The sequence below is a fragment of the Zalophus californianus genome, chromosome 14 (assembly GCF_009762305.2).
Source record: "Zalophus californianus isolate mZalCal1 chromosome 14, mZalCal1.pri.v2, whole genome shotgun sequence".
NCBI lineage: Eukaryota > Metazoa > Chordata > Mammalia > Carnivora > Otariidae > Zalophus > Zalophus californianus.
The window spans coordinates 66,085,311-66,112,739 of NC_045608.1; the positions used below are offsets into that span (position 1 = coordinate 66,085,311).

General features: G+C 45.1%; 1 protein-coding gene across 7 annotated transcripts in view; it reads left to right on the forward strand.

Moving 5' to 3' along the window:
- LOC113913305 (urea transporter 1) overlaps positions 1–27,429 on the forward strand; it is a 45,685-nt gene that overhangs the window by 2,852 nt on the left and 15,404 nt on the right. The window contains exons 1-5 of one of the 7 annotated variants that reach the window (XM_027577570.2): positions 11,650–11,777; positions 12,438–12,493; positions 14,452–14,615; positions 24,681–24,837; positions 25,733–25,922. In XM_027577570.2, coding sequence (XP_027433371.1) covers positions 14,586–14,615; positions 24,681–24,837; positions 25,733–25,922 — 377 coding nt within the window. In that variant the 5' untranslated portion in view covers positions 11,650–11,777; positions 12,438–12,493; positions 14,452–14,585. Of the gene's footprint in view, positions 1–11,248; positions 11,778–12,437; positions 12,494–14,451; positions 14,616–24,680; positions 24,838–25,732; positions 25,923–27,429 lie in introns of those variants that run through there. The other 6 variants (XM_027577568.2, XM_027577574.2, XM_027577573.2 and 3 more) reach the window with 6 other exon arrangements.

Here is a 27,429-nt window from a genome sequence, read left to right on the forward strand (position 1 = left end):
ACCAGCTACTGTGTATACAATGGGGGGAGAGGGCATGTAGGGGGGGGTGCTTATGGAAAATGCAGATTTCGGGTTTTCTACCGCAGGAGATTTTTTTCACCCCCAAGAGATTTTGATTCCGCAAGTCTAGATTTTTCAAAAGGAACCCCAGCTTTTTCTGACCCTTATTCTGTAATCCAGGACCACACTCTGATAAACAGTGCCTTAGAAGGTGACACGAGAAAAACTCATTGGGAAGATAACCGGCTGCCAAACTGTGTGCTCCAGACAGCTTTTGGAGCGGGAAGAGGTTGCTACAACCTGGCGAGCCAAGCAGAATACCTCGGATTCCTTGCAATGTCGGCGGGTAGGACCGGGTGGGACGGACACAGCCTTAAGCCCAGCCCTTTATGAGACTGCTCAGTTACTCTCGCAAGTCCCACACGGTTGAATGTCTCATTCCCACTTTGCAGGTCAAATGCCCAGGGATCTAATAAGTTAAGCGGCATCTTCGCATATACGGGGCGGGTAAATCTCACAGCCGGAATTCACACCCGAACCCCCGGGGCTGCCCGGGGAGGCTGTGGAGCAGGGGCGGGGCTTGAGGGCTGTGATGGTCCCATCATTCGCGGATGTTAGTTTGCTAAGGGCGGGCCCGGCGGACTAGGGACCAATGAGAGCAAGCAGCCCGGCTGGGGTCTTCGGGCCAAGGAAACTAAACAAAGGAGGCTCAGAGCTTTGACCACCGTGAAACGCTTGGAGACCTCCGGTGGGTGCGGGCAGTCATGACAATGGAAGGAAGCCACAGTGGTATAAACAGAGCTTCGGACGGACGTGGAGTCCAGAGGCCTCGGTCCGTGTCCCTTTTCTTTCTAATTGTGACCGTGAGCCAGATATTTCCTGTCCTTGAGCCTGTATTCTCACCAGTAAAACAGAGATGATAATCCCTGGCTTGCCTGCCTCAGGGGTTGCTGTGAGGGTCACACGGGTTTACGTGTTCTGGAAACTATAAGGTGAGGTACCGTTAATACTCTCGGCTAAGCTGCCTTCGATGGTACTGGGTACGTTAATAGACTTAGTCCCAGGAGAACTGTTTTCCCTGTCTTTTCTCCAGGAATATATTTACAAAACCTGTATGTCCTTAGCACCATTTCAGCTCAGGCAGCTAACAGCTCTTCTTTTAGAGTGAAGACTCAATTTAGAAATAAAGATTTCTTTTCATACACAATTCTTGAGATTACCCCCGCCCAGGCCTCTATGGAGGAAAGAATTTATAGGAATTTTTCTTTAACACCTGTATTGAGATACCATTCACATACCGTATAGCTCACCCACTTAATGATACAGTTCCAGAGAATTCTGCAAACATCACCACCATCGATTTTAGAACATGGTCATTACCCCCCAAAGAAACCTTGTACCCATTAGAAATCACTCCACATTTCCCCCCTAACCCCTCCAGCCCTAGGTAAACATTAATCTACGTCTAATATTAATATTAAACAGTGGGGTTTTTGAAAGGGTGGTCCATGAACCACCTGCATCAGAATCACTTGGATGGTGTTTAAAAATGCAGATCACTGGGGTCCCTCCAGACCTCGTGGTCAGAAACTCTGGCGCTGAAGCCCAGGAGCCGTACTCCCAGCTCTGGGGTGATTCTTGTGCACATCAAAGCTTGAGAACCGCTGTTTGTCCTTGGATTAAAGGACAGAGCCAAGCTGTGTGTGGAGAGATGCGGGGAAGAGGCCGACAGGTACCTAGGACCAAGATGGCTCTTCCCGTCCCTTCTTCCTTTCTCGTCCCCATCTTCACTGCCCACCTCCGTGCCCTTCAACATGTAGACACATCCGGAGAATGGGAATCACAGAACTCAAGCTCAGGAAGTGCTCCTTGGCCTGTGATACCTCCAAGTTGCCACCAGAGGGCGCCAGAGCATCTCCAAAGCCAAGCCGGTCCCCCCCTTCCAAGTCAGGCTCTCCACTCAGGGTTGTCTCCGGATCTCAGGCTTGTCCCCCACCCCACTGATTCTCAGAGGGATGTTGGGCCGCATGAGGTCGAGTGGCAGCGCTCAGACAGCCTACAACAAATCTATTTTTAACATATATCCAGAAAAGTGAAAAAATCACAAGTGAACACTTCATGAATGAATTTCCAATAAATGAACCTACTCATGTGATCAAGAAACAGAATATTAGCAACATCCAGAAGCCACTCAATCATTGTATTTAAAAATGCATTTCTATTTAAGCTTACAATTTTAAAAGTGAGCTATTAAGTTTCAAATATGCGAGTGGTTACTAGCTTTTCGAAGACATTTTTAGAACATACAGAAGACAAATGCCCCTGAGGAATCCACTTCCTTCTTTCTGACAATCTTTCCCTCAGTTCTGAGGATATGAGCTGGATGGGGAGAAGAGGGGTAGCAGATAGAAATTCCAAGTCAGCTCTGCTTTTAAAACCACTTCTCAGTGAGAGAAACATCCTCACCAGGAGCAGTTCTCAAGCAGACACCACACTTAAGGAGGCTTCTGATCAATAGAAAGATTTTGAAACCTCCTATCATTACAGAGAATCACAAATAAATGCAGGGGAAATAGGAAGCAGGCAGATTTTTCTTACTCCTCCCAAATTTTAAAAAGGCAAATCCAACTGTGTGTTTTTGTTTGCTTACAGTGGGTGGTAGTTATTACTTGTATTCTTTACACAAGGGATCCCCAATATACTCTAGTTTGTATTGTCCATATTTAGAGCTTAGAGCATAATTTTGCTATTTTAAATGGTCGGAGAGGTTCGTAGGCCCATCTTTTCTTTGATAATGTAGTATTTTTCTCAAATGTACTTCTTCTGATGCTGGGTCCTTGGAAGTCCTTTGGATATACTAACTCAATGCCTGGTTAGTACATCCTATCACAGGGAAGCAAATGCCAGAGTGCACGGTCAATCCAGATGCCTCGCACAAGCATGATACAGTACTGCCTTCCTTGGGCACCCAAGTGGGGGCTGGCCTCACGGGCTGTGACCCCACAGCACACACCCTCCCATGTCATCGGGAGGCTGTTCGCAACCCACAAACATGCCATGTTTCTCTGGGCGGACACTCAGCTTTCTTCCTGAAAGGCTGCCCTGTCTTTTCCTGCCTTCACGAAAGTGCTACTCAGAGGTCAAGGGCCTTACGAGGCCTGTATCTTCAGTAAAGCTTCCTCTGCCTACTCCAGACACCACTGGAATTATCTAAACTCTTCTAGCCTGAAAGTGTGTCTGCTGACAAGTTAGCACTTCATTGCACATCATCTTGTATCATGGAAGAGAGCCCTAAAATCTGCTGGTTCTTGATTAAACCTGACAGGCGTCCTGCCCCTCCCAGAAGCCTGCATGATGCGCTTCCTTGTAGGCAATGATTTTACACATCCCTTCTGTGCTGAGGAAAGAGTGCCTTTCTGCCCATAGCAGGACCATTGATCACATACAGCCTTGACCCGGACGCTAATGTCTCCTTGTGTCGTATGACTACGCCAGATCCGAGAACTATCTTCCACTTTGTTTCATCTGCTCCGGTCCTGGACTTACCTTCATCCACAGTAAGGTGGGAAATTGGGGGTGAATAAATGGCAGCTAACTGCCTCAGAGCACGGCCGATAGCCTGAGAGAACATTCTGAGTCTTGGGTTGGCAGGAAGGCTGCAAACTGGCCAAGGCATCGTGAATTTCCAGCCTAAGATCTGGGATGTAGGGCAGGGAGGAGTCAGCCATACCACATCCCCACCCCCAGTGTCTGAAGAGCCCAGGCCTCCTGGGTTTAGGGTTAGCCCCCATAGAGAGCTAAGGTTGGGACCATCCCATATCATCCACACTGACCTCCACCATGGAGGCCCTGGAGATGCACGCCTCCTTTCTGCACACCCCGCCCCCCCAGGATGATTCCTTGCCCCAAGGACTGGCCAGCCTGCATGCTTGGAGCTGGGGCTCAGCCCTCCCCAGTTTTAGGACCATTTTAGAGGCAAGCCAGAGCCTCTCACCACAAAGGCTGGCCTGTAAGCTTGAATGCTGGCTGCTTCGGTCCTGTGGTTGATTGACCTGTGGCAGGAGCAGATGAACAGGGGATGGAGCCCTGCCCCCTGGACCACACGTCCCAGTGACAATGCTGTACCCTGCTCTGAGGGCCGTATTTGGGGGAAATCCACCCCCATCCCCTTCACATCAAAGACACACACGTATCTCAGTACCATGCAGGAACTCACCCTAGGCCTTCCAGTCCCCATAGTGATGGAGTCATTCCCCCATTTATTCATCCACCTACTCAGCGAAGAGCTGTTGAGGATCCCTATGAGCCAGACACTGAGCCCAAAACTGGGACTAACAGCAGCGAACAGGACCCGCCCAGACCCTGCCCTCAGGAAGCTTGCAATCTAGTGGGCAAACTCAGGGAAGCAAAGGCTCACACCCTTACGTCATGACAACCAATCAATGATCTAGGCTGTGAGGGAAAAGAGAAGCGCTCTGGGGGACGTGGGCCAATGCTCGCACTCCTGGCCCACAGACTCACCTTCCCGAAAACAAGGAGTCTTAATGGGGGACAGTTTAGCCACCCTGCCCCAGGGGAGGGAGCGCAGATGGGCTGGGAGGTGTACCTTGTAACGGGCGGTCAACTCTCTCCTGCTCTAAGGCAGGTCATACAAAGTACAGTTCAACACAGGTGGGTTTGCCTTTTAGCCAAAGGGCTTGTGTGGCAGGGTGGGGTGGAGAGTTATGGCAGAGGCCCGAGGGCAAAAAGGCCAAGGAGTCCCAGAGAGAAAACCAAGTGGTGGGGCCTCCCAAGGAAAATGCTCTGGGAAGATCCCAAGCCCCCGAGGGGTAGGGGTTGCACCTGCAGTGTGGGGGGTGTTTGTCCTGTGGGCAAGACGCAGAGGCCTCTGGCTGGACCCCAGGTGCCGCTGCAGGGACTCCCCGGGCAGGAGGAACCTGCCCCTGGGCGCGCAAGCATCCCCCTCTCGTGACTGGTGATAATCTGTCATGGTGGCCGAGGGCTGGAAGGCACTCGCAAGCCTGTGTGCAGCCATCAGCACGAGGCAGAGGGTGGGGCCAGTCAGAGGGGGCCGCTGGAGTCTCAGGGGATGAGGAGGCTTCTCCTGGCGTGCTGCCCGCCACCAGCGTGGCCCAGCGTGTGACAGCGCGCTCCATGCTGCCCCCTGGAACGCCACAGTGACTCACTCGGACTCTCCATGGAGTCTCCAACCAAGACATTGGAATTTGTAAACTGTTGCCACTCTGGGGGTTTGAATCCATCCCTTTTCACCAAGTCTCAAAGACAGGGATGCTTGAGAGGCTGCTTCCAAAACTTTAATATGCATGCAAATCCTGGGGATCTGGTTAAAATGCAGATTTTGATCCCCAAAGTCTGAGTGGGGCTTCCTTCCTGAAAAAGCTCCCACGGGTGTCGAGGCTGCTGGTTTGCAGGCACCTTAAAGACTTGAGAACGTGAGCAAGAGTGAATAAAATGAAACCCTCCCCTATCCTTCCTAAGTGCGGAGGGTCAGCTCTACCACCCATTACCCCCTGGGCAAGCATTTGTTGAGCCTCAGAACTGAGGCAAAGATTGGCAGAAAGAAGGAAGTCAGAGGTAAGAACTGTTTTAGATGGGAATAGTGTCAAAGATCCCCTTTGCCTGAATGCCTATCATGTGCCGTGATCTCGTCTCATCTTTGGATTTGGCAAGGGGGGTATTATTGATCTCCATTCATTTCATAATGTAATTAAGGTCTGGAAAGGTGAAGCAATCTTCCCCAGGGTGGGAGCGCCGCTGGAACTTGAATCCTTGACTGTCAAACTCCAAAATCCAGCAGATCTCACTATGACACACGTCCTTGTTTTGGAGGGTAAGGAAGTAACATTAAATTTGTCCCGCGGTTCTCAGCCTTGCTGGTGTGTTAGAATCAGCAAGAGGACTTTTAAAGCTCCCACACCTCAAGCCGATTACATCAGACTCTCCACTATCAGTATTTTGTAAGCTCCCCCGCCACCGCCCCCCCCCCCCCGCACCGTAATGCCAATGTGCAGGCAAGACTGGGCGTCAGAGTTAGTCCAGCTCCCCTTCTAATAAACAGGCAATTGAGTAGCTGATGGATGAAGTCCAATCTCGTCGGAACCAGTACCTCTCAATTCCTACTCCAGGACTCGGTCCAAGAAACCAGCTAAACACAAGACAATGTAGTAGGGTGAAGCAGGATGGGACAGGTATGGGAGGGAGGGGATTGCCAGGGAAAAATATGTAAGAAAAGAGCCGAAAATGTCCGCCAACGCTAGAGGCACTATGCATTTAGGAGCTGAGAGAAGATTCTGAAGAGAAAAACTCACCACACTGAAGTCCTTGAAATTAGAACACCTCACTCATCTCTGAGTCATCCCAGTGTATGTTAGATGATGGATAGATGAGTGAATGCACGGAACAAGGAGGGTGGGTGGGTCCCCTGGACCAGGAAATCTGGGGCGCAAGGTGAGCAGAAAAATGGGACTCACGCTGGGGCTGAGGGTAGAGGCAATGATAGGAGGAAGGATTTCACCTAATATAAAGCTGCCGTTGGGTAACTTTTTTCTCCTTCCAAGGCTGTAATAGATATTAATTTAAAACTAGTTTCTCCCTTTAAAATATTGGGGGTGAAAAGCTATTGAGAAACGGTGGTCAGCCTTACATGGCACTTGACTCCTTCTCTGAGATTCTGTAAACCCCAGATTCTGCAAAAACATGAGTCAGGAGGAGCCAAAACTCTGGGTGATGGATTAAGAGTCTACATGGGGATATTGCTTTGCTCATCCCTTGTCAGGGTGTTTAAATTTCTTACTGGATTTTCTTTCCTCACTCAACAGTGTTGAATTCATTCATCATCAATATCTTGTGTGGGTTTAATTATGAACCCACAGCCCCTCGTCTTCAAAGACAACATTGCCTGAGCCATGTCTTAGATGTTCCTCTACAAAGAGGAAGGCCTATTCCGTAACCACCCAGGCTCCCCTGGTCCACTTTGTGACCTTGGCTGACACCGGGTATAGCTGGTCGGTATCCAGTGTGTCATGCATTTGGGAGGTAGAGAGCGAACCATCCTATTCAGGAATCAACTCTGTGACTTCACTCCTATCAGCACATCCCAACCAGCACAAGCTGCATATGACATAACCGAATATCAGCCCTCTCTTCAAAGTTGTTCCTTGATCCAGGCTGGGAGAAAATAAATAATCTGGCTGAAAGGGGAAAGGACTTCCCCATTGGCAATGGTGGTGCCAGGCTATCCCACCTTCTTTTCCCAGCCCAACTATGAAATAAAGCTCAACTCCCTAAGCTTGGAGCCAATATCCCTATACCTTTAATGGTGAGGAAGCAACTGAATGAGTTCTAAATTACTTTCAAGAGAGAAACAGGGTCATGCCACTCCCCAACCTTCATTTTCCCCAACACTTCAATCCCTTCCTCAGTCTACTCTGAAGAGATTGAAAAGAGTCTCCCCCTAACCTATTGTCTCTCAATGGGATTTTTTTTTTTTAGTACCGAAGAAACAAAACACCAGCAGGACCATCACTAGCCAATATGACCCCTTATGCAAAGGCATCCCCACATTCCTTTCCTCAAGACATTTTAGTGTCATCTGCAAGAGTTTTGTTGCAATAAATACATAAATGTTTAGGATGTTAATGGTACCACTTTAGACATAGTTCATTTGTGCAGTGCACAACCTGCACGTCCTTAGGCCCTGGCTGTGGAGACCGGAGACCTATATGATGGACCTTAACCTGACCTGAGTTTAAGTTAAAAACTGAAAAGAAGGGGGACATCTGGGTGGCACAGTTGGTTAAGTAACCGACTCTTGGTTTAAGCTCAGGTCATGATCTCAGGTTCATGAGATTGAGCCCCTCCCCCCACACACACACACACTCGGGCTCCATGCTGAGTGCCGAATCTGCTTCAGATTCTCTCTTCCTCTCCCTCTGCCCTTCTCTCTGTTTGTGCAGGCACTCTCTCTCTCTAAAATAAATAAATAAATCCTTTTTTTAAAAAAGATTTTATTTATTCATTTTGAGAGAGAGAGCACAAGCAGAGGCAGAGGGAAAAGCAGACTCTCAGCTGAGCAGGGAGCCCGACATGGGGCTCGATCCCAGGACCCTGAGATCACGACCTGAGCTGAAGGCAGATGCTTAACCATCTCTGCCGCCCAGGCGCCCCTAAAATAAATAAATAAATCTTTAAAAAAAAAAAAAAAGCCAAGCTGGAAATGAGGTGATGCATGGAAAGAAGACGTCTGATAGAAGTCATGGGGTGGGGGGCGGGGCCGGAGGTTCTCTCGCCCTTGTGTTGTGTGCAGGAGGAACAGCCAGCTATTAAATGGAGCTGAATATTCGCATGACTGCACTCGAGAGCTAGAAATGTAGGCGCCTCCCGGGCTCCTGCCAGCATCCAACCCGCAGCTCCCCTGGCAGGGCAGAGACCCACGCCGTGTGCCAACTGGCCTCGTGGCTCTACATCCAAGAAGCGCCTACCACAAAGGGTGCCCCCAAGAGCCGTCCGGGGTCAGTGGGAGTTTGGACTCTCTTCTGGTGCCTTTTGTCTGTTTACCACACGAAAACACTGTGGGCTCAGAGCACATTGCAGAGGGACGGTGTGTCCTGGACTCCCCATCTCGGCCTCTCTCTTTGTGGGGGGAGGGCAGAGAGGAAGGCAAGGATGAAAACGAGTTTCTCCCCCACGCTCCCTTCCATTTAGAGCCCCCGGCTCGGGATGCAGGCCACGCTCGGGGCAGTCCTCGCTGCACACTTGCTGAGTGTGGGCGCTCCACTGCGCTCGTGGTGCACGTTCCGTGTAAGGCTGAGCTGCCCTAGAAAAACTGAGAGCAAGCAGCGGTCCAAATGAACTGGTGCTGGGAGAGTTTCTGAGTGAAATGACACATTTAGAAATACCTACAAATGCAAGCCGTGGGGGGAAAAAAATACTGAAATCGTGACATGACCCATCACTTGATTCTCCTTCTTCACCGTTTTCTTCAACTAGCTCTTATCTCCTCTTACGTATATTTTATGACAGTCGCCTGTCTAGTGGGGAACAGGGACCTAAATTGCTGTCAGTTCCCCGGAGTGCGGCCTGGACAGCAGTCTGCCGGGAAAGTGTGTGAGCGTGTGGCCAGAGTGGGCCGGGAGGGGGAGAGAGAGAACTTTCTGGGGGCGCTGCACACGTTCAGTTGTGATCGCGCCAGACGGAGGGCTGGCGGATGAGCCCAGAGAGGCTGCAGAGGACAGGGGCACGCACGAGGGTAAGCGCTGGGGGGGGGACTCGGGATGCGGGGGAGGAAAAGAACATCAGGGCCAAAACACTCGGCAAAAGATATGCCATAAGTGATAGCAAAAACTGAGGAAAAGGTCATTAAATTATCAACAAGCGTTTAAAAACACCTGTGAACTCACGTATGCACCCATTGGGTGCCCAATTGTCCCTCTGCTCTCCAGCTCAGGGGATCCTCTACAAAGCCACAGGGACCGGCTGACAGCAGACCCTCGCAGCACAAAATCTTGGGGAGCCTTGTCAGCCACCTACCTGGTCCAGAGTTCTTGCTCAGCAGTTGTCTCCATGCTCATAACTACGTGTCCTCTGATGTCGTGGCCAGGAGGATTTTCCCCCTGTCCAAGCTGGGAGGAGGGACCCCTTTGGGGATGCTCAAGGACCACCCAACCCTGAGTGAGACGGGCAGGGGTCGGGATGGTGACACCTCCACGGGTCAGGCACAGAGCTGTACATATACCCTTACCAAACCTCATCACATCCATATAAAAGAAGGAAACCTACCCCCATGTTAGAGGGAGGAATCTGAGCCTCGGAAAGGGTAGCTCACATACCTAAGGGAAAACATCTAGGAACGGACAAAGTAAGGATTCAAGCTCAGGTCCGTCTGACTCAGAAGCCCACGTGCCAGCACAATCTCAAATACACCCCCTAGCAGGGCTGCATTTTGTGAGCGGCCCCTCTGGGGTGACTTTGCAGGGACCGGCAGAGAGGGTGGCGAGGCTAGGATGGAGGAGGAGGTCGTTCTGCCAAGAAGCCTTGAGACCCAATCCCGACCAGGGCCACTGAGGCAGGAGGCTGCATGTGTGCCGTGTGGTGGTGGCTGCAGGATGAGGTCTCTAACAACCTGTGGATGGCCGAGTTGATTAAGTTAATCAGTGAGTTGATGAAAGGCAAACAAGGATCAGCAGCTGGAAATATTGGACGGTGCTGAAGGGCATCGAAGTACAAACTTTGGTGTTAGGCTTTGGACAAGTTATTTAAACTCTGTGAGCCTCAGTTTCCTTATCTGCAAAACAGGGATAATGGCATTTACCGTCGTAGGACTTTTGCAATGGTTGAAGGACTGACGGGAATAAATTGGTTTGCACAGTGCTCTGCACATACAGTGAACCCTCAACCGCTTGTGCCATTCTTATCATGATCATTCTTATTGCTGTGGTATAGGGATGGTAGCCCATTTGCCTAAGAAACTCCTGGAAACTGGTATGGTTCCTTTCATTCCCCTACCAGGCCCTTTGGCTATCCTCTTATGATTCATTTTTCTCTTTCAGGGTAACCTAGGAGCTTATTTTTGCCTTATTTTACCAGGACAAAATGTTGGAGGGAGATTTCCCTGAAGCTCAGAACTGTAATCATGAACCCCGACCTCTGGCCTCCCTCCTAGGCCCCCGACACACACACCCTAAAACAGGGGACCCTGTGGTTTCCTAAGTGTCCAATGGGGGGAGCCAGCGAGTCGTGGCTGCCTTGGGGACCTCTGACAAGAGCTATCAGCAATTCCAGGAGGCGGGAGGTCCAGATAAAAGACCATGACATCTGCACATCTCTGTGGGTTGTGTGGTTTTTGCTTTTTTTTTTTTTTTTTTTAATTCTGCGCTCCAGGAAGTGCACATGAGTTAGAGTCCTGCCATCACCGAGCAAGCCACAAATACTGAATTTTAAGAAGAATGGGGAAAGAAATGGATTTTTCACTTGAATCTTAAGACTCCTCTGCTGTGGAATGTTTGTCTCCCGTCCATTCAAAGGCAGCAGTGTTTGTCCTGGGATCCTCACCTGGAGAGAAGGACATTTTGGGGAAACATTTATATGTTTGTTTCCTCCTTACTGGGAAAAAGGGCAGGTTGGGTTCCAGAACATGAACTGCATTCCCCTTGCCCTGCCCACCCTCACACCACACCCCTCAGGACTTTGCTGGCTTCTTACGCCTGGACAGAAGCTGTGTGGAGTCTAAGAGAAAATGAGAAATTTCCAGGCCGGGAGCTGTGTAGCAGCTTGACCCTCAGTTTTTAGTTTTAAGTGATACTATGTTGATCTTTTTTAGTTACAAATATTCTCCAAAATATTTCAGGGTGAGGGTAGTTTCAGAATAGCAAGGGGAAGAAAAAGAGGAACTTGCAGGATTGTCCCTGGGTACAGACCTTGGAACAATGTAGAAAGACAGCAAAGCTGCTGGCACCAAATCAAGAAGGGGGGGGGGGCGGGGAGAAGGAGAGGAAGAGAAACATCAGAGAGAGAGACAGAGAGAGGAAGACAGACAGACAGACAGCAGGTGCAGGACAGGGGACTGGCAATGCTTTGGCCGGAGCTCCTGAAGTGGGAGGAGAAAGCCGAGGGCATGGGAATGCCGTGCGGGGTTCTGAGTATAAAACTGTTAGGTGCCTCCTCCCAGCACTATCTGCTCCTAAGCACCCTGCCTTTTACGAGAGCCCAGCAGCGCTTTATCAGCCAGTGCCTTCTGCCGCCGGGCAACCAGCCGGAGCGTGAGTACCCTCCTCAGTTCTATTCGTTTCCAACTGTCCACTGTTGCCAGTTTGTGTGCTTACTCCTAACTGTTGCTCTTTCACCCTGTTTTTCTTTTTTAATGGAGAAATGTGCCTCAGATGGCTGCAACTGAGTAGAAGCAGCAAAGTCAGAGTCCTGGGAGGCAGGAAAGCAATTTCCCAAAGCCACGGGCTTCTTCCTAGAAGCCTGCAAGCCATGTCTTTGCCCACGATCTCTGAAACTGGGTGGGAGCAGCTCCTGAGCTCCGTGTGCAAGAGGGGTTCGAGCAAGGAGTCCACTTTATGTGCCAAATGCCTCGGGGTTCATCAGTGCTAGAGAGGAGTTTCAAACTGTGTTTGTGAAATAATTGAGTGAAGCTGGGGACATATCAATATGACTCCAAAAAAGCAGGGTTCGGGGAATGGCCCTTTCAAATATGGCTCTGCGCCCCACCCTGAATGTGCCGTCTTGCTGAAGGCAGTGTGCTTGCTACCCACCGGGAGAACCTGGTCTCCACCCCTGGCAGCTTCTTTGCAGCCGCATTTTCTGGTGTGGAATTCAGACCCCAAGGCTTCTAGGAGTGGTGCCTTCTGAGGACAGAAGTGTTTTCATCAGGAGATAGGAATACCCAACAGCATTGTCTTTGTTTCTGATTAAAGAAAACTGAGCACCTCCTACCGCTTGGAACCAAAACCCACCCAAAATAAAGATTATCGTAAGTACCAAATAAATGTCAATGCTTAAATTCTCTTCATGACAGAGCATGAATGTTTAAATGTTTTCCTCTATATCTGTATCCAAAACTTTGTATTATTTTTTTAAAGTGATACTTGAGCCACAGAAAATTGAAGACTTTCGGGTCTCTCCAATTGCACAGATTTCTAATGTACACTGAGTTTTATTGCATGTAATCAAATAGGAAATGCTGGTTGAATTGAAATCTTGATATTGCCTCGCATTAGAATAAGTACTGCTTCGTTTCACAAGTGATTTGGGTTATGAAAGGTGCTTTCTGACTCCTGCTGGAAAGTTCACCAGGTGCAGCTTCTAGAATATTCCTGGGATGTTCACTTTAGCACATACAGGCTTGTTGTGGATGTGTCAGTGATACAAAAGAATGAGACTCACTTTGACTACATGTCTGTTCGTCAGAAGAGTTCCTGCTTCCAGCTAGGGCATAAGGTGAAAGTGGGGGTGACGGGGCCCTTGGTTGTTGTTCGCCCCCACCCAGGGTTATTTCAAGCCAGTCATGAAGACAGCCTGTGTGCGCTATGTCACTGAGCCCTGACGCACACTGCAGACCCCATCACTCAGGAGCTGCTCCTCACTGTTTACTTGAATAGAATCTTGGGTGGCATTAATGTGCCTGGCTCCAAGAAGACAAAGAACCACCACAGCTTCCCTATTGCATAAAGCTCACTCTGCCGAGGAGACTTGGATGGTCCCCACTCTGAACCTCAGTTTTCTCTTCTATAAAGTGAAGGCTTAAATTGTGTGCTCTTTACAACCTCACCTAGCTCTCAAATGTTTCTCTCTGGGCTCTATGAAAATATGATGGTGAGCTCAAAGATATTGTCCTTCTAAATGTGTGTGATTTGGGTGGTGGGGGGAAAGAGGGGGTATGCAGGGGCCAAAGGGGTAAACACCTACACGGAGGGAACATGACAGTCCCTGCTTGTCTCTTTCTTCTTTCTTTCTTTCTTTTTTTTTTTTTTAACTGCAAATAAGATGAGAGTCCTACCACTGGTTTTTCTTAATGCTGTTCTTTATCAAACAAACAAACAAAAATACATAATGCAACCCACAGACACTTCTGTTGGTACTTAACTAGCCAAATAATTTAACCATGGATAAACACATACACACACCTTTTTTTTCCTGAGACTGTCAATAGTATTTTCCACAATTGTGGATTTTTCAAATCAAACGAGTAGAAGAAAGTAAAAATTAAATAAAGGAGGGACAAAAAAAATACCACATATACACAACTTTTCTGGAACTTCTGAAAGAAGAATGATATCCTTGGATGCAGTGGACCTTTTTTTAAAAAATAAAACTTACAAAAAGTTCCCACACCTGTTGAATTCAGCTAAGAATTGTTTTTTATTAACAAGGTGATATCCAATATTTAACAATTCTTGCTCTCATACAAGAAAAAATGCCATTCAGCAGGCTCTCAGACTGGGCTCTTGCTGTGCATTAAGAGTGTGGCTTTTATCTTATTTCAGAAAATAGAGCCCACCCCATGCCTTCTTCTCCTATTTGTAAAGAACAAGGCTGAGGGAAATTGTTGCATCGGTATTGGTCCCCTAACAGTTTGCCTGAAGCATGTCAGAGCCTGAAGCCCACCCCTCCCTCTGGACAGGCTTCAGATCTGCAACCTCCCGCTGGTAGAGAAACGCAGCAGAACAAAATCTGTGCATTGGTCTCTGTGCGGGATGGTTTGCTATCATTTTTTCCTTTTATTTAAGCAAAGTAAAATGAACGTTTGGTGGCTGTAGTCAGCTCACTGTCTCTCCTTGCTGATGGAGAAGCCTGCCTTCTCTGTTGGAGGTCTCCATCTGGGGCCACGGCTCTGCTCCCCAGGACCCCACTGGGGGCACTCCTGCCTCACTCCATCCTGCCTTCCGCGTGCTCATCCTGCTGATTCACGTCTTTTTGCCCTTTGTCAAGTATGGAGAGAGAGGAAGGATGAATGGACAGTCTTTGGTTGCTGCGCTGGTGATGCCCCTAGTGGTCGTCTTTGGAAGGACCCCTGTGGAGATAAGGCTGGGGAGGCCGCGCTCAGAGGCTTCGCCGGGCTCAGCATGGCCCCAGCACAGGGGCCCCCGGATCAGGTATGCTCCCTCGGTGCAGCCTCTGATTTCGAGAACGTGGGCGCCTGCCCTCCAAGCTCTGGTGTGTCTCTTCGGAACAGAGCCCGGGAAGTGGGGTCCTCATGCTCTGCTGAGGGGCAGTGGGATGCACGGGAGTCTTGGTCCTGAAAGTCACACAGCACTCAACTTGGGTAAGACTGAACTACTGAGTTTTGAGAACAGTGGAAAAGCTAGGAAAAAGGAGTCTGGGGTTTTAATCTTACCCTGCTGCTACTTATTTCGAGCTTCTTCCCTTTATTTTCTTGTGTTTTTAGTTAAATTTAATGACCAACTTAGATTTGAGAAATCTGAGCATCAGTAGAAGTCCCCGGCTGCACTGCCTTCCTGATCAGAATTCTTAAAGTTCTCCAAAGAACTGCAAATAGTCACGTGTGATAAAATTCTAGGGTGAACTACAACCTCGAAGTTACTGGTTTCTCATAACCAGTTCTCCTGCCTGAGTTCTGGAGCAAGTCTTCAGGATCTGAAGGGCTCTGGAAATGTTCGGTAGTTCAGAATAAATGGTTCATGGGCGGGGTCTGCCACAGCACCGTCTGCTTACCCTGGGAGAGGAGCCCTCTCTCTTGGGCATGGTACCCTGACAAACCATCCCAACACGCAGGTACTAGGGAGACAAATCACAATAAGCCTTCTTCTATATGCTGGGCTGTGGACTCCTGACAAAAATAACTCAGTCTTTCACTTTGGGAGGCTCGGCAAGGAGCTCAGGCCAAGCAGGTTCTAGATCATGTCTGACCAGTTATAGTATCGGGTTTGGCATCCGTATCTCCAAAATCTCTGAGCCGATGGTGTATTTAAAACCCTCTAAAATAAGTAAATATACGCTGGAAATTTCGAGAACATGAATTTGTTCACCCTGAAATCACCTATACACTTTATTGTTTCTCCGGTTGATGGAAAAACTGTCATGTTTTCATTCAATGCTGCCTCTGTAGGAACAGATCTACTCAGTTATAGAAACTCAAAGCAATTGTGTCTGAGCCTCTCGCCGTCGCCTCTCATAAATTGGTCCTGCTTTACAAATGGGTCACTGGAGCTGAGGAAGGAGCTTACTGAGCAATGTTGTCAGTTATGAGATTTAAAGAGGAAGATATATTGAAAATAAATGATAGCTATCATTAGCTATTATTTATAAAATAAAAGGTAGTTTTTCATAATTGCTTAAAATTCGAATCGTTTTCCATGTTTCACTATGGGTCCAGCTGAGCTCCCTATAGCCTAAGTTTTGGTTCCTGACCTCCAGCAGTTTTCGATTTAAGAATTTCTTAATGCCAGGGAGCCTGGATGGCTCAGTTGGTTAAGCATCTGCCTTTGATTCGGGTGATGATCCCAGAGTCCTAAGATCGAGCCCCACCACGTCAGGCGCCCAGCTCAGCCGAGAGTCTGCTTGTCCCTCTGCCCCTCCCCCAGCTCATGTTCACACTTGCACTCTCTCTGTCTCTCACCCTCAAATAATAAAATAAAAATAAAATCTTAAAAAAAAAGAATTTCTTAATGCCAAGGTTCAAGGGCAATCTCACAAGTGCAGGTGTGTAACACTGTTTGGCCAAGACGAAATGAGCTTGGTCTAGAATTCATTGCATAAATAGCTTCTGCTTTGTGTAATGATTAATGGCTGGCCATTGTTTAAAAGCAGGACACTTAGTTGGGTGGTGAAATAATGCAGTTGAAGTATGGTGGCTACTCGATTAAAAAATCAGCTATCCACATTGATTTTTGTACTGGGATTAATAGAAGCCCAAACTAGAGTCAGGACTGCAAAAACTAAACATTTTAAAAAGGCATAACTTTATTATCTCTTAATAGGTGTTCGTTGGCTATGATAAATGCAACAAGGCCGGGGCCAAAACTGTCTGTGAGAGCCCCCTGTTCACAGCCTGGCCCCAGGGAGATGGGCTCGTTTATCTGCATAGATTTGGGGTATTGCCTTGGTTGTGTCTTCTACCCCTGTGGCTTCAGCTTTCCACTGGTGCCTTCTGGGGTCTGAGAGTTTTGATGTTTTCCTACTCCACACTTACCTGGATGTGCTCTTGGCACTTCCTGCATGCTCAAGGTGGTTTGCCGATGTCTTTCTCCCTTTGCCTCCCTCTGGGATTACATCACTGATATTCTTTTGTATCTACCATTGGCACTGTGAAAACTTCATTTTTGTCTAGAGGGTACCATTCTGATGATGTTGGTGCTTTCCTATCACACTGTTATCATGAGAAGTGAAGAGTCTTGTAGTGAACCCAAGTCACGGTTATATTAGTATTTTTCTGAGGCATGCTTACTGTAACCATGTCTTGTATATTCTTATATTGTACAATTCTTAGATTACAGCTTTTTGGTTTTCAATAGCTTGGTTCACTTTTACCTTTTCTAGCTTCTATACCTTATAGAATATTATTCATGACTGTTTTTAAACATTTAAATAACCAATTGCAAAAATAAAGAATATCTGAGGCAGTTGCCCAATGTGGGGACATAGTCAAGCAACCTTTGACTTGGAGAGTATCTGTGAGGGGCTTTACTTAGGCTGTGTCAGCACACAGAGATCGTTTTGTAAATAATTCTGCCTTGTCAAACCTTTAAAAACAAAACTGTTTTTGTAAAATGGAAACTTAATTTAAAAAGGCTGCTTGGGACTCCTGGGGAAGATGGCAGAGTAGGAGGACCCTAAGCTCACCTCGTCCCATGGATACAACCAGATAACACTCACATTAGTGTAAAGAACCCAGAAAACGATCCAAAGACTGGCAGAACAAACTCCACAACTAAAGGTAGAGAAGAGGTCACATCGAAGAGGGTAGAAAGGGCGAAGATGTGCTCAGGAGCCAACGACCCACAGGTTGGTCCACATCAGGAGGAAGCTGCACGCCTGGAGAGGGGAGAGAACAGACCCCCACAGCAGGGAACCCACACTGGGAGGGTGAATCCCCATAACGGTTGGCTTTGAAAACCAGAGGGACTGAATTTCATGAGTTCTCACAATTAGCAGGACTTAAAACCTGAAATTTTAAAAATCAGTGGGCTTGGCTCTAGGAGAGCAGAGAGGGAGAGAGGAAACTGAGACCCCAGGCCTGCTTAAAGAGACAGCACAACAAACAGCCCCATGGAGACACAACATAAAAAAACAGCAGTTTGAAAAATTCCTGGGGCATACAGGAGGGAGAGTTATTTACTCATCTCAGAGCATGTCCTGGAGGGACAGAGATCACTGGGGGACTCCTCCAGGAAGAAAGGAGCTGGCAGACACCATTTCCCTCCCACGCCCCCCAGCATAATCACACAGACACCTGCAGGGGGAACCAGCCGTTGCTGATACTCTCTACCGAACTTGCTAATACTGCTTCCCCACTGCTCCGCCCCCTCCAGACAAACCTGCCCCAGTCCCAGCACTGCGGAGGGGCCCCTTTTGCTCAGAGCCAATTCAGGACGGTGCCTCAGGCTTAGCAGGGTGCAAGCAGCCCCAACAGGGACCAGCACCACTCCAAAGTGAGTCCTGTCCCAGGGAGAGGGGAAGAGAACCATGTACACCAGTCAGCCTGCAGCCCCCACAGTGGGCTCGGGGAAAACATCAAGCCTGACTGCAGGCCCTGCCCACCCACAAAAGCTTCTCAGAAGACAAGACAGGGAGAACAGCCTGAGGTTCGGCGCTACTGCGTCTCTGGCAAGTGCCTGGCCTGACTCAGCTCAAACCCAAGGCATCGAAGATTATCCCACTATTAATACCAAGACCAAACCCTGCACACAAGAGGCAAAGAAGGTCACTGCAGATGACTGGACTGAAGGAAAAAGCAGCTCAGACACAACAACTGTGTGCACAACACACATAGAAGACACCACTGGAGCACCAGGTTCTGGTGAACATTGCAGGGCACTACAATGGTCTTCGTAAGGTCATTACTTTCCAGTGCGGGAGACACAGCTGACTTTCCTAACACAGAGAAACAGATGCAGAGACTTAGACAAAAGGAGGAGACAGAGGAATATGTCCCAAATGAAAGAACAGGGCAAAATCACAGCAAGAGATCTAAGTGAAATGGAGATAAATAATGTGCCTGATAGAGAATTTAAAGAAATGATCATAAAGATACTCACTGGACTTGAGGAAAGAATGGAGGACATCAGTGAGACCCTTAATGATGCGATTAAAAAAAAAAAAGAACCAATCAAAGATGAGAACATAATAAATGAAATTAAAAATACACTAGATGGAATAAATAGAAGACTGGAGGAAGCAGAAGAATGAATCAGTGACCTAGAGGACAGAGTAAAGGAAAGCAATCAAGCTAAGCAGGTAAAGGGGGAAAATAAATAAGCAAAAATGAGAATAGACTTAGGGAACTCAGCAACACCATCAAGCATAATAACATTCACATTATAGGGATCCAGAAGAAGAAGAGAAAGAAAGGGGAACAGAAAATTTATTTGAAGAAATAATAGCTGAAGCATTCCCAAATCTAGAGAAGGAAACAGAAATCCAGATCCAGGAGGCACAGAGAGCCCCCAATAAAATCAAACCAAGGAGGTGCCCACCATGACACATAGTAATTAAAATGGCAAAAAGTAGTGATAAAGAGAGAATTTTAAAAGCAGGAAGAGAAAACACATACGGGGAAACGTCGTAAGGCTATCAGCTAATTTTTCAACAGAAATTTTGCAGGCCAGAAGAGAGTGGCATCATGTATTCAAAGTGCTGAAAGGAAAAAAAATCTGCAGCCAAGAATACTCTATCCAGCAAGGCTATCATTCAGAGTAGAAGGAGAGATAAAGAGCTTCTGAGACAAACAAAAGTTAAAGAAATTCATGACCACTAAACCAGCCCTACAAGAAATATTAAAGGAGACTCTTTGAGTGAAAAGGAAGGACCATAAGCAAGAGAAAGGAAAGTAGGAAGCACAAAAGCAGTAAACATAAATATATCTGTAAAAGTCAGTCAAAGGATTCACAAAATAAAAGAATGTAACGTATGACACCACATACCTAAAATATGGGGGCTAGTGGAGTAAAGAATGGGTTCAAACTTAAGTGACCATCAACTTAATATAAACTGCTGTATACAGAAGATGTTATATACAAACTGAATGGTTACCACAAATCAAAACCCAGTAATAGATATGCAAAATTAAAGAGAAAGGAATCCAAATATATCACTAAAGAAAGCCAACTAATCATGAGAGAAGAGAGCAAAAGTAGAAAGGAACAGAGAAGAACTACAAAACAACCATAAAACAAGGAACAAAATGGCAATAAATACATACCTATCAATAATTACTTTGAATGTATATGGACTAAATACTCCAATCAAAAGACATAGGGTGGCAGGATGGATTAAAGGAGAAGGAGAAGGAGAGGGAGAGGGAGGGGGAGGGGGAAGGGGAGGGGAAGGGGAAGGGGAATCATCTATATGCTGCCTACAAGGGACTCATCTCAGACCTGAACACATGTACAGATTGAAAGTGAAGGGATGGAGAAACATTTATCATGCAAATGGATGTGAAAAGAAAGCTGGGGTAGCAATACTTATATCAGACAAAATGAACTTTAAAATAAAGATAGTAATGAGACAAAAAAAGAACACTATATAATAATAAAGGGAAAAATCCAACAAGAAGGTATAACAATTGTAAATATTTATGCATCCATCATGGAAGCACCCAAATACTTAAAACAGTTAGTAACAAACATAAAGGAAATCACTGATATTAATACAATAATAGTAGGGCACGTTAACACTCCACTTAACATCAATGGACAGATCATCCAAACAGAAAATCAACAAGGCAACAGTGGCTTTGAATGACACATTGGATCAGATGGATTTTAACAGATATAGTCAGAACATTCCATCCTGAAACAGCAGAATACACATTCTTTTAAAGTGCACATGGAACATTCTCCAGAATAGATCACATATTACACCACAAAACAAGTCTCAACAAATTCAAAAAGACTGAAGTCATACCATACATTTTTTTCTGACCACAACACTATGAAACTAGAAATCACAAGAAAAAACCTGGAAAGAACACAAATACATGGAGGTTAAATAACATGCTATTAAACAATGAATGGATCAACCAAGAAATCAAAGATTAAATCCAAAAATACACGGAAACAAATGAAATTGAAAACACAAGGGTCCAGGGCGTCTGGGTGGCTCAGATGGTTAAGCGTCTGCCTTTGGCTCAGGTCTTGATCCCAGGGTCCTGGGATCGAGTCCCGCATCAGGCTCCCTGCTCCTTGGGAGCCTGCTTCTCCCTCTGCTTCTCTCTCTCTCTCTCTCCCTCTGTCTCTCATGAATAAATAAATAAAATCTTTTAAAAAAAAAGAAAGAAAACACAAGGGTCCAAAATCTTAGGGATGCAAAAGCATTTCTAAGAGGGAAGTATAGCAACACAGGCCTACGTCAAGAAGCAAGAAAAATCTCAAATACAACCTAACATTACACCTAAAGGAGCTAGAAAATGAAGAACAAACAAAAGCCAAAATCAGTAGAAGGAAGGAAATAATAAAAATTAGAGTAGAAATAAATGATGTAGAAATTTAAAAAGCAAAAGAACAGATTGATGAAACCAGGAGCTGGTTCTTTGAAAAGAGCAAAAAAATTGAGAAACCTTTAGCCAGAATCATCAAGAAAAAAAGAGAGAGGGTATTCAAATAAACAAAATCACAAAAGAAGAGCAATAACAACTACCACCACAGAAATACAAAACATTGTAAAAGAATATTACAAAAAACTAGAGGCCAACAAACTGGACAACCTAGAAGAAACAGATAAACTCCTAGAAACATATAACCTCCAAAAACTGAGTCAGGAAGAAATAGAAAATTTGAACAAACTGATTATTGGCAATGAAATTGAATCAGTGATCAAAAACTCCCAACAAACAAAAGTTCAGGACCAGATGGCTTCATGGGTGAATTCTACCAAAGATTTAAAGAAGAGTTAATATCTGTTCTTCTTAAACTCTTCCAAAAAATAGAAGAGGAAAGAAAACTTCCAAATTCGTTTTAGGAGGCCCATATTACCCTGATGCTAAAACCAGATAAAGACACTACAAAAAGGAGAACTACAGGCCAATATCTCTGATGGAAATAGATGCAAAAGTCCTCAACAAAATACTAGCAAACCAAATCCAACAATACATTTAAAAAATCATTCACCACAATCAAGTGGGATTTATTCCTGGGATGCAAATGTGGCTCAGTATTCAAAAAATCAATCAACATGGTACATCACATCAGTAAGAGAAAGGATAAAAAAATATATGATTATTTCAATAGATGCAGAAAAAGCGTTTGACAAAGGACAACATCCATTCATGATAAAAACTCTCAGCAAAGTAGATTTAGTGAGAACATACCTCAATATAATAAAGGCCACATTGAAAAACCCACAGCTAACATCATACTCGGCGAAAAATTGAGAGCTTTCCCCCTAAGATCAGAAACAAGACAAGGATGTCCACTCTCATCACTTTAACTCAACATAGTAGTGGAAGTCCTAGCCACAGCAATCAGTCAACAAAAAGAAATAAAAGGCATCCAAATTGGTAAGGAAGCAGTAAAACTTTAACTATTTGCAGAAGATAGGATACTATATATAGAAAACCTTAAAGACCCAACCAAAAAAGTGCTAGAACTGATAAATGAATTTAGTAAGATCCCAGGATACAAAATTAATGTACAGAAATCTGTTGCATTTCTATACTCCAATAATGAAGCAAGAGAAAGAGAAATTAAGAAAGCAATCCCATTTACAATTGCACCAAAAATAATAAAATACCTAGAAATAAGCTTAACCAAGGAGATGGAAAACCTGTACTCTGAAAACTATAAAATATTGATGAAAGAAATTAAATATGATACAAACAAATGGAAAGATATTCCATGCTCATGGATTGGAAGAACAAATATTGTTAAAATGTCCATACTACCCGAAGTAATCTACAGATTTAATGCAATTGATAACAAAATACCAAGAGCATTCATCACAGAACTAGAACAAATAATATTAAAATTTGTATGGAACCACTAAAGACCCAGAATAGCCAAAACAACCTTGAAAAAGAAAAAAAACAACTGGAGGCATCACAATTTCAGATTTCAAGTTATACTACAAAGATGTAGTAATCAAAACAGTATGGTACTGACACAAAAACAGACATATAAATCAATGGAACAGGAGAGAAAGCCTAGGGAAAAACACACAATTATATGATCAGTTAATCTTCAACAAAAGAGGCAAGAACACGCCATGGGAAAAAAGACAGTCTCTTCAACAAACGATGCTGGGAAAACTGGTCAGCTACATGCAAAAGAATGAAACTGGACCACTTGCTTATACCATACACAAAGATAAATTCGAAATGGTTTAAAGACCTAAATGTGAGACCAGAAACCATAAATATCCTAGAAGAGGCAGGAATTTCTCTGACACTGATATTTCTAGGTATGTTTCCTGAGGTAAGGGAAATAAGAGCAAAAATAAATTACTGGGACTACATCCAAAAAAAAAAAAAAAAAAAGGTTCTGCACAGCAAAGGAATCAACAAAACTAAAAGACAACCTACTGAATAGGAGAAGATATTTGCAAATGATATAATGGATAAAAGGTTAGTATCCAAAAGGTATAAAGAACTTACATAATTCAACACCCACCCCCAAATAATCCAATTAAAAAATATGGGCAGAAGACATGAACAGACATTTCTCCAAAGAAGACATTCAGATGGCCAACAGACACAGGAAAAGAGGCTCAACATCACTCATCATCAGGGAAATGCAAATCAAAACCATAATGAGATATCACCTCCCACCTGTCAGAATAGCTACAATTAAAAACAGAAAAAACAACAAGTGTTGGTGAGGTTGTGGAGGAAAAGGAACCCTCATGTACTGTTGGTGGGAACGCAAACTAAGGCAGCCACTGTGGAAAACAGTATGGAGGTTCCTCAAAAAGTTAAAAATACAACTACCCTATGATCCAGTAATCACACTACTTGGTATTTACCCAAAGAATATAAAAACACTAATTTGAAAGAACATATGAACCCCCATGTTAATTGCAGCATTATTTACAAGAGCCAAATTATGGAAGGAGCCCAGGTGTCGAAAGAAGATGTGGGGTATATACAAAGGAATATTATTCAGTCATGAAAACAAATGAAATCTTGCCATTTGCAACAACATCGATTGAGCTAGAGAGCATAATGCTGAGTGACATACATCAGAGAAGACAAATACCATATGATTTCACTCATATGTGGAATTTAAGAAACAAAACAAACAAAGGAAAGAAAAAGACACAAACCAAAAGCAGACGCTTAACTGTAGAGAACAAAGAGATGGTTGCCAGAGGAGAGATGGGTGGGGGGGGTGCGTGAAATAGGTGAAGGGGATCAAGAGCACACTTACCCTGATGAGCACTGAGTAACGTATAGAATTGTTGAATCACCATATTGTATACCTGAAACCAACATAACACTCTGCTAATTATATTGGAATTAAAGTTAAAAACTTAATTTAAAAAAAAAAAGCCTGCTCATCTTGGGAAGTGGCTGTTTGATCTGCAATTGTGAGTGCCATTTTGTAACCTAACATCTGGCTCCTTTGGCCGACAGCATGAATCTTAAGTACTTGGTCTTAGCTCTTCCTATATTATTATTTCAGTCAGTATGTTGAAATTAAATATTTTTCAGTCTTTTCCACTAGACTGAGCTCTTTTAGTGTAGGATGTAGGTGTTCTATGGATTTTTGTTGAATTAGAAACGGGACCTTAGGAAACTCAAGGCCAGAACCTTCTCATGGTAGCATTAAAGACAGTGATGACAAAAGTAGTATGGGATTAGGATTTGGGTAATAATCTCCATAACGATGGTTCAAGAGGAAATTGGTGCTTTTTAGTCCCCTGGGATGTCATGATACAAATGAAGTGCTTTTTAACTCATCCTCCGTGGCTACTGCAACCAGGCCCAGTGCTAGCCAGTCTGAAGTGTTCTGCATTAGGATGTTTATGAGCTCTGTCCTTTCCTCAAGGAGCCAGAGGAAGAGATAACCATGGAGGATAGTCCCACTATGGTTAAAATGGACCAGGGTGAAAATCAGGTTTTACCAAGTCCAAGAAGAAGGTACCTCCCCAAGGCACTTGGCTACGTCACCGGTGATATGAAAGAATTTGCCAGCTGGCTTAAAGGTATTTATGTTTCCATCCCTTGGAGAGATTGGGGGAAATGGCTTGCTGGTTTTTCTACTTGTATCTTTCATTACAGTCCCCTGCCTTCTATTGATCTCTCTCCTCTCCAGTTTTTAACTTTTTATCTTTTTTAAAAGATTTTATTTATTTATTTATTATTTGCGAGAGAAAGAGAGAGCACAGGCAGGAGGAGGGGCAGAGGAACAGAAAGAATCTCAAGCAGACTTCCCACTGAGCATGAAGCCTGACGCGGGGCTTGATCCCACAACTCTGAGATCAGGACCTGAGCCAAGATCAAGAGTCAGATGCTTAACCCACTGAGCCACCCAGGTGCCCCAAGATTTTGTTTTTAAGTAATCTCAATACCAAACATGGGGCTCAAATTTACAATCCTGAAATCAAGAGTCACATGCTTTACCGACTGAGCCAGCCAGGCGCCCCTAAATTTTTATCTTCTAACCTGCAAGCCTCTTCAAATATTTTTTTATGGAGATAGTGCTTAGGGCCAGGGATCTACTCATGTTAGAGGAAAGCTCCTGGCTCCATCCCATAATTTCAGTACTTAAAAACTAAAATTTTACTATTGGTAATTCATTTCTTTAGCTCAAGAGTCTGTACCTCTGAGCATGGTAAATAAGTGCATTCAGTGCTTTCTGCAGTGGAGATTCTAGTAAGGGCAGTGTGGGTTGAGCAAAAAGAAACTGGAGGTTTTCAGGGATCTGGGTACAACTAAAGGGGAAATGGCTCAGAGGGAAAAAGCTTCCAGGAATATCACAAGTTAGTTTCACCTTTATCAGAGGGGATTTTGATGATTTTACTCAGGGTGGGCAGTGGGCGTGGAAAGGAGAACCTTGACTTGTCGCTTCCTTAGCTCTGCCCATCTCATCTCTTCCAGACAAACCACAGGTGCTCCAGTTCGTTGATTGGGTTCTTCGGGGCATATCCCAAGTGGTGTTTGTCAGCAACCCCATCAGTGGAATCCTGATTCTGGTGGGACTCCTGGTCCAGAATCCCTGGTGGGCTCTCAATGGCTGTGTGGGAACAGTGATCTCCACCCTGACGGCCCTATTGCTTGCCCAGGACAGGTAGGTGCATCCATCCCAGCCTGCTCTTCCTGCTTCTGAGAACACAGGAGCTACTCAGTGACTTGGGCGTCAGTGATAAAGCCCCACGCTTCCCAGAAAAACCCACCTTTATTCTACAGAACTCTATATTTGTCTTGAGCTAGAGGTCAGGGGATTATTTATATCCTTTATTATTTCTCTTCAATCATTCACTAAATCATTCTTCTTCAATGATTAATCAGTTATCATCAGCATTTTGTGTGGGTAAAAATGCATATGAGTTCTTTTTTTTTTTTTAGATTTTATTTATTTATTTGAGAGAGGAAGAGAGCACAAGCAGGGGAAGGGGTAGAGGGAGAGGGAGAAGCAGACTCCCCACTTAGTAAGGAGCCCAACACAGGGCTTAATCCCAGGACCCCAAGATCATGACCTGAGCCGAAGGTAGACGCTTAGCCGACTGAGCCACCCAGGCAACACAAGCATATGAGTTCTTGAAAAGTCTGGGTGACTTAAAAATCCCGACTAATCCCATTATATATTGTTTTCATGCTTAGTTTGGTAAATTCACTCTTTATAGACAGTGCAAATGTTAGTTCAGTTTCTAGAGAGATGAATAATCACAAATTCCAAGTTAATTAGTTCTGATTTAAGAAGTGTAAGTGTGTCTTCTGAACTATGTGTTGGGTTAAAAATAGCACGTACTTTATAAACTGATCTGTTGTTGAGAAAGTGATAAGCGAACTCCCACCATGGGATTAGACAGCTCCTGACTTTCTAGTTTTGTCAGGGAGGCTGCTGGTCTTCTAGGTGTCCAGGATCAATGAGTAAGCACCAGTGGAGGGTCATTACACAACTAAGCTCTTGTAATATTTACTGTAAGTTACCTAAGGAGCTTCTCAGAGAGAGAATCCGAAAATGTTCCACTTTCCCTTCAGGTCCAAGGGGCCTGATTTGTTCTCCATAGGTCCGGTTAAATCCTATTCCAATGCACATCAGGAAACAGTGCATCCAGTTTCGAGGTGTGGTCCAGGATTGTACCATATCAAATATTCCTTCACTGTTTTGTTACAGCAAAAAATGACCCATTTTCCTTATCAGGTATTATTTAGAAGGCAAGCCATATTCATATGTGTTGATTTTCAATTCTCTTTTACTCTCCTCAGTCCTAAAGAACCACATTAAAATAGCAATCCTGTTTTAAGTGAATACACAGCTTCTGTTGTTTTAACTCTGGTGTTCCACAACTTGCTGACGTTGCCATTAAAGCAATGGCGGCCAAGCATTCAACCCGCAAGTCCCTTGTTGAGAAGGCGAGTCTTTGCCTAGCTGTCCACTGTCCTCACGTATATTCCCAAATTCTAGAAGAGAGTATCACTTCCAGGGTTAAACCAGCAAAAATCCCGTCAATTCCTACATGTCCCAAAAGATTAGTTAAGGAAGACAATAGGTCAACCTTCAGAAGGCTGAGAAGCAAAAAGGAACCCAAGAATGAATTCGGTGCTAAATAGGCACATAAATGGAATACTCT